Genomic DNA, 8,016 nt, shown 5'->3' with positions numbered 1-8,016 from the left:
CTGGTGAATCTCCTCTGCAACCCCTCCAGTGCAATCACATCCTTCCTATGTGATGTCCAGAACAGGACACAGTACTCCAGCAGTGGCTTTACCAATGTCCATTACAACTCCAACATAACCTCCCTACTTTTGTAATCTATTCCTCAACTGATAAAGTGTCCCATATGCCTTTTTCACCACCCCACTAACATGCCCCTCCGCCTTCAGAGATCTATGGATGCACACACCAAGGTCTCTTTATTCCTCAGAACTTCCTAGTGTCATGCTGTTCATTGAATGCTTGCCACAATTACTCCATTGAAAGTATCACCTCACTTTTCAGGGAAAAATTCCATCTGCCACTTATCTGCCCATTTGACCATCCCGTCTATATCTTCATGAAGCCCAAGACACTCAACCTCACTGTTAACCACCCGTCCTGCTCAGACTGAGCTCCTGCTGCTCCATGTTGGGTTTGTCTCCATTTCGCTTCATTATCACCTGTTGCTCTTCATTATCTGAAATTCATCACTAGTCGGAATGAAGCTCAATCCTGAAAAATATTATTAGGTAGACAGTGCTGTAATCCTCAATTGGAAAACAGAACATTTCCCTGTTGATCATGGGAACCCCAAAACCATCCTAATACTGCAGCATCCAAAGCAATATTCAAGGGAGGAGGTCACAGTTGTTCCTGTGGGAGGACTTTGCAATGGGCAAGTGAGGTGCCAGCAGAACACAACTAGCCAGGATTGTCCAACCACTTCCCCTGGAAAGGACAGTGAAGAAACCAGAGATTAAGCCACAGAATCAAGCTTAGATAGAAGTGAATCTGGGTGAAGAATGTATTACTGACCTAATGCAGTTTGCTGGGTATCTTACAGAATAGGATGTAATAATGATTTGCACCTGGAGCCAGAGAAAATCACTTGGCAGTGAAAAACAACCAACTAATCACAAGTTAGATGACATAATTAGTGTTTATTATTGAAAAAACATCTACAGTTCCATTGAGCTGCACTCAGTGCCCAGCCTGTCAGTCACATCCATTTTCCACACAGCAACAGTCCCAACCAATAGGGTCAGAGAGAGCAGTGCTACCCCAACAGCTAATCCAGGAACAACATGGGAGGGGGAATCCACAGCAGCATCTGAGGAGACAGAGAAAGCCAGGGTTAGAGGGTCACCAGTTACTCCATCACTAGACACAGGAAGAGATTCCTCCTTTACCTTTCTCTTCCTGTTCCATCCCAACAGCCAATCTCTCCTCATCTCCCAGGAAAATGATGGAGCCCTCAGCAGTCACCAAGGCTCCAGACTGATCATCAACACTTCTTCGTCTCTCTGGGGGAAGAGAAAGAGAAAGGTTCAAGCTTCTGAAGCCACAACATTCAAGCCAATGGACAATAAACCTTCAGAAAATGGGTACCAGACAGGGATGGGAAATCAGCCTGTGCTCAAATATTGTTTCTCTGCATATTCTGGAGGAAGGACTCACTTGAACTGAGTAACATTTCCTGTTACTGCCACTGCAATAAATAACTGCTCCCCTGGTGAGAACCAATTTCACCATCTGCTTTACCCAAATATTCCACAGGACTTCCATGTCCCAGCTGCCTGGAAAGGGGTTATCCATTCCCCTTCCAGCTGGAATTCCCACTAAGGAAGCTGACAATTGGACACTGGGTCAGTGTTCCCAATGCCAAAGATGGGATCTCTTACCAACCAGGAAATTGGGAGTGGAGTGTACCTGAAGCAACAGATGGAGACTTCAGCAAGCTCAGTTAGGCTGCTTCACTATCCACATTAGGAACAAGGAACCAAAGTACTGCTCAGGCTTCCTGATAACTAACTTCCTGCTGGAACATGTACTCACACCCAACACCCCACAATTATCCCAATGTCAAACTGCACCAAATGGAACTGGGGGGACTTCCCACAACAATTCAGAGTCTCCAGATTCACCACACGATTCCTGGGAGCAACTGGAGCCCTTGTTGAGGGAAGCCAGTGTCCAGATGGGACCCCCACCCCCTCACCATCAGGCTTCAGTTTCTAGTCCGATCCCAGGTACTTACTGGGGCTGCAGGGAGCTGTGCAGTTCTCTCGGATGGAAGGGTGACACACCTCAGCCCTGCAGTGGAAGTAGACCTGCAAAGAGAGAGAGAGAGAGAGTGCAGCATGGTCAGTCCCACAGCTCCCAGTCAGGAGATTGATGCTTCTCCATTCACAGGGTGACTCTCAGCAACAGCCCGGGAACAAATTGAACCAAGGCCCCGACACACTAACACTGAAGGAAGCTCACCTCCCCGCTCAGAGGCCGGGCCCAAACTCGCTCCCAGAAAGTGAAAGTGCTCACTACAAAGCGATGGTGATGAGTTGGGAACCGCAAATGGGAAGCAGCGTCTACCGGGACCAGGCGGCTTTTGTAGTTGTCACCAGCAAAGGGACACCTGCGACACAGACACAGACACAGACACAGACAGGGGGGGTTAGATAGGGAGGGGGCACGAGAGGCAGCTTTACACATCACACAACTAGAAGCCACTCATTGGCTATGTTGAAGGGAATGGAGAGCGAGGCATCTCAATGGCAAAGATCATTCATTCACTCACTCAGTCACTCACTAAATCCCCGCACTGGCCCATTTGCTCTTGTCTCATCCCCAATCTAGCCCAAGGTGCCTCACTCGCTCCTTTACCTGTTCACCAGGAGGTCCCAGCGGAGCCCCGAATACGGCTCGGGGCTGGGGGTCGCCCAGCAGTCATTGAGGACCAGCACCAGGGTCGGGTCGTTCCGCTTCAGGACACGAACCTCCACAAACACGGACTCCCGGAGCACACTGACGATCGGGTAGTCAGTGGCCACGTACCAGCTCCGGTAGGCAGCATCTGAAGAGACAGATAGATGACAGAGCGCCACTATGTGCACACACAGCCTCAAGTTGGACACTACTCGCCATCATTGAGCACTCGCTACCTCTCGCTATTCTCAGCTCCAGAAGCAGAATGCCGGCCTCAGTGACAGGCAGTGGCGGAGAAAGGGTGTAAACTCGGGGCTTCAGCTGCACTTCAGACTCCTGGCTTCCCGTGTAACTGCACTGGACATGGAGCCTGCAACAGAACGGACACGTATGTCTGCACAATTCAGCTCCTCCCCACCTCCAGCCTCTCAATGTGCTCCCATTCTCACCTGAAGGGACTGTCCCGGCTCACCGAGCCCAAAGCTGCATCCAAGATCTCAAACTCAGCCAACACATCCGTTTCATACACCACATTCACCCCGTCCAGCTGCAAGAGACACAAGACGACCATCAGTAGCCGACTCGCAGCCAATGATGGGGTTCCCAAGTCACAATACCTACCCGCTGAGTAGTGCCACACTCAGTGACTGCGAACTGAAAGAGCACAGTGTCTACAGACACCACGATCGGACTGCACTCAGCTCCGTGTCCATCCTTCAGATGCACCGTTGTCAGGTTTACAGGAGGCAGCGTTAAATCCTTGGAGATGGCGATCAGAACGCGCCCATCCTTGGTACAAGCTGCAAGAGAGGCAATGAAAGGCGCTTGGTTTCAGCACAGGGACGGTTAGACAGTGGGACAAACTCCATACAGCTCACAGCCATGTTCTGCTATCTGTTCTCTCATTCTCAATCAGCTGCTGAAGCGGTTAACTAGCAGCCACACAGCACTGCTCTGGCTGTGCTCCAGAGGCTGGCATCGCAATTGAAAGATCAGCTCTGGGGACCTGGGATCCTTCACTCCGCCCTTTGCATCTTCCTGTCCTCCAGCCCGCCCAATTCTAGCCTCATCATCTCTTCTTCAGTTCCCTTTAGCAATCCTTCCTTCACTGGCCACACATTGAAAACCATTGTCTCCTTCAAAGCAACCCCTTCACCTGCTCAATACCTTAGGGAGGGGATTCCCTCTTCAATCATGTCAGTCGGTGCCAGCTCAATCTTGGCTCATTTAACCAGCTTTACAAATACGGATAATTGAAGCAGATTTAATCCTAGCAATCACAGAAACTAAAGCTTCAGGGGAGGAAAATACAGATTCTCCCAGTAAAGGCCGAGTCCATGTGGATTGCAGCTGCTCCTGGGGAGTCCAGCTCTGGACTATGGACGGAGCGAGAATCCACCCACCTGGCAGATTATCCAGTGAATAGAAACAGGGCGGCACATCCCGGCTCCCAGCATCAAAACAGCAGCCCATCCGCACACACTCACTGCCTTCAATCCCCGCAAATCCACACTCTGTGCGCAATTTGGGAGACAGCCAACATTTCTGGGCGGAACACATTGTAATCAATAACAAGCCTAAAAGCCCTACTCCATCCATTGGAACAAGCGGCTCCTCCCAGACAAGTGAGGCTATGGAGCCGACTCCCCCCCTTTTGACCCCAGCGCTGTTGCAGCCAGAGTAAATGAGTTTCCCAATCAGACTGACACAGAGTCCGCGGTCCACGGGCTCCTGAACATCAAGCCGCATTCCCACGGCTCACACAGACATGGGGCCTGTTTTGAATCAAGCACTAAAGGTGACCCTGGCTCGAGAGACAGCTCCACAAGTCACCCCACTGAAGGACACAGCACTCATCCAATTTACACACAAAGTCTCATGAATGAAAGAAATGTTGAATTGCCAATGATCATATTGTTGTTTGTGTGAGTTCCACACTGGGTATGTTGTGGGGCAGAGAGAGGGCGCTTCCATCCCATAGACACTGGGGAATATTGATTCAGCTCCAGAACAAACCCCTCTCAGAGAGCCCATCTACTGGATTGTCTGCTTGTGGTCTCAGGGGATTGGACACATCCCTCATCTAATCCTCTTCCATGTGGCTTTAACTGTGTTTCCCATGTCTCCACCAGTCCACCCCAGGCTGACATTGGAACAAAAACAATTAAAGTCGATTTGGACCAGCATCCACAAGCTGTCACCCCATGGCCCGGTTTATTCCCAACTCCACCATCACCATCAGAGCAGGGTAATAACCCTGGCTCAATGACGAGTGCAGGAGGGCATGTCAGGAGCAGCACCAGGCAGTTCCTAAAAATGAGGTGTCAACCTGGTGAAGCTATAACACAGAACGACAAGTGTGTCAAACAGCATAAGCAGCATAGACAGAACTCTGTGTTCCCCTACCAAAGGATCAGATCTAACTCTGTACTCTTCCCACATCCAGTCATGAATGATTGTGGACAATTAAACAACTCACTGGAGGAGGAGGCTCCGCAAATATCCCCATCCTCAATGATGGGGGAGCCCAGCACATCAGTGCAAAAGATAAGGCTGAAGTATTTGCTGCAATATTCAGCCAGATGTGCCGAGTGGATGATCTATCACGGCCTCCTCCGGAGGTCCCCAGCATCACAGATGTCAGTCTTCAGACAATTCGATTCACTCCATGTGATATCAAGAAACAGCTGATGGCACTGGATACTGCAAAGGCTATGGGCCCTGACAATAGCACTGAAGGCTTGTGCACCAGAACTTGCCGCATCCCTAGCCAAGCTGTTCCAGTACACCTACAACACTGGCAACTACCCAGCTATGTGGAAAATTGCCCAGGTATGTCCTGTACACAAAAAGCAGGACAAATCCAACCCAGCCAATTACTGCCCCATCAGTCTACTCTCAATCATCAGTTAAGTAATGGAAGGGGTCATCAACAGTGACATGATGTGGCTCAGTTTGGGTTCTGCCAGAGCCACTCAGCTCCTGAACTCCTGGCCTTGGCTCAAACATGGACAAAAGAGCTGAGGTGAGAGTGACTGCCCTTGACATCAGGGCCACATTTGACCGAGTGTGGCATCATGAAGCCCTAGCAAAACTGGAGCCAATGGGAATCAGGGGGAATACTTTCCACTGGTTGGAGTCATACCCAGCACAAAGCAAGATGGTTGTGGTTGTTGCAGGTCAGTCATCACATACCTAGGACATCACTGCAAGAGTCCTTTTATTCATGTTATTCATGTGGGCATCACTGGCTGGGCCAGCATTTATTACCTATCCCTAATTCCCTTTGAGAAGGTGGTGGTGAGCTGTCTTTCTGAACCGCTGCAGTCCATGTGATGTAGGTACACCCACAGTGCTGTTAGGGAGGGAGTTCCAGGATTTTGACCCAGTGAAAGAATGATGATATATTTTCAAGTCAGCATGGTAAGTGACTTGGAGGGGAACTTCCAGTTAGTGATCTGCCCTTCTCCCTCAAGATGGTTGAGATCGTGGGTTTGGAAAATGCTGTTTAAGGTGCCTTGGTGAGTTCCTGCAGTGCACTACCTCACATTAGTGTCCTAGGCCCAACCATCTTCAGCTGCTTCATCAATGACTTTCTTCCATCCTAAGGTCAGAAGTGGGGATGTTCACTGATGATTGCACAATGTTCAGCACCATTTGCAACTCCTCAGATACTGAAGCAGTCAATGTCCAAATGCAGCAAGACCTGGACAAATTCCAGGCTTGGATTTATTTTCTTTATTCATTCACCGCATGTGGGCATCGTTGGCTGGGACAGCATTTATTGTCCACCATTAGTTGCCCTTGAGAAGGTGGTGGTGAGCTGCCTTCTTGAACCGCTGCAGTCCATATGGTGTAGGTACACCCACAGTGCTGTTAGGGAGGGAGTTCCAGGATTTTGACCCAGCGACAGTGAAGGAACGGCGATATATTTCCAAGTCAGGATGGTGAGTGACTTGGAGGGGAACTTCCAGGCGGTGGTGTTCCCATCTATCTGCTGCACTTGTCCTTCTATATGGTAGTGGTCATGGGTTTGGAAGGTGCTGTTTAAGGAGTCTTGGTGAATTTCTGCAGTGCATCTTGTAGATGGTACACACTGCTGATACTGTGTGTCGGTGGTGGAGGGAGTGAATGTTTGTGGATGTGATGTCAATCAAGCGGGCTGCTTTGACATGGATGGTGTCAAGCTTCTTGAGTTTTGTGGGAGCTGCACTCATCCAGGCAAGTGGGGAGTATTCCATCACACTCCTAACTTGTGCCTCGTAGATGGTGGACAGGCTTTGGGGAGTCAGGAGGTGAGTTACTCATCGCAGAATTCCCAGCCTCTGACCTGCTCTTGTAGCCACAGTATTTATATGGCTAGTCCAGTTCTGTTTCTGGTCAATAGTGACCCCCAGGATGTTGGTAGTGGAGGATTCAGTGATGGTAATGCCATTGAACATCAAGGGGCGATGGTTGGAGTTTCTCTTGTTGGAGATGGTCATTGCCTGGCACTTGTGTGGCACCAATGTTACTTGCCATTTGTCAGCCCAAGCCTGGATATCGTCCAGGTCTTGCTGCATTTGGACATGGACTTCTTCAGTATCTGAGGAGTCGTGAATGGTGCTGAACATTGTGCAATCATCGGTGAACATCCCCACTTCTGACCTAATGATGGAAGGAAGGTCATTGATGTAGCAGCTGAAGATGGTTGGGCCGAGGACATTACCCTGAGGAACTCCTGTAGTGATGTCCTGGAGCTGAGATGACTGACCTCCAACAACCACAACCATCTTCCTTTGTGCTAGGTATGACTCCAACCAGCGGAGAGTTTTCCACCTGACTGACAAGTGGGAAGTAACATTCATGCTACACAGTGTCAGGCAATAACCATCTCCAGCAAGACAGAATCCAGCAATTGCCCCTTGACATTCAATGGCATTACCATCACTGAATCCCAATACTTGTGCAAGGTCCACTTTCTCTTGCAAAATTTCTGGATCTGTCTTCATTTTTGATTGGTGGTTGAGGTCCTCGGTCACAGTCATACAATTCTCTATGTATTTACTCTATCTCTCCCTGATTTTGTCCTCTTCCATTAGAATTGATTTATCCTTTGCTGGCAAACATCTGCTGGCAATGCAAACTGATCGCTTTCCCGAAATTTAACTGACACATTGGTGAATCTCCTTCGTTTTAGCGTTAATTTACGATGTGAGCTAAATGACAATAAGAGCTAAACTTAGCAACCGAACTCAGAATAGCGTTGACACCGGCAACTAGAAGTGGAGCAAGATGAGAAATGGAGCAGAATG

General features: G+C 49.3%; 1 protein-coding gene across 1 annotated transcript; it reads right to left on the bottom strand.

The window, feature by feature from the left end:
* Nucleotides 1–959: 959 nt before the first annotated feature.
* LOC121275749 (zona pellucida sperm-binding protein 4-like) lies at nt 960–7,749 on the bottom strand. The gene is made up of 6 exons (XM_041183343.1): nt 7,666–7,749; nt 4,126–4,267; nt 3,344–3,522; nt 2,058–2,130; nt 1,210–1,323; nt 960–1,130 (listed from the first exon to the last, which is right to left on the bottom strand). Exons 1-6 carry the CDS (start codon nt 7,747–7,749, stop codon nt 979–981), a joined length of 744 nt encoding a protein of 247 aa, XP_041039277.1. The 3' UTR covers nt 960–978.
* Between the last annotated feature and the right edge of the window lie 267 nt (nt 7,750–8,016).

Source organism: Carcharodon carcharias, chromosome 3 (genome assembly GCF_017639515.1).
Source record: "Carcharodon carcharias isolate sCarCar2 chromosome 3, sCarCar2.pri, whole genome shotgun sequence".
NCBI classification, from domain to species: domain Eukaryota; kingdom Metazoa; phylum Chordata; class Chondrichthyes; order Lamniformes; family Lamnidae; genus Carcharodon; species Carcharodon carcharias.
This window is presented reverse-complemented; position numbering and strand designations above follow the sequence as displayed.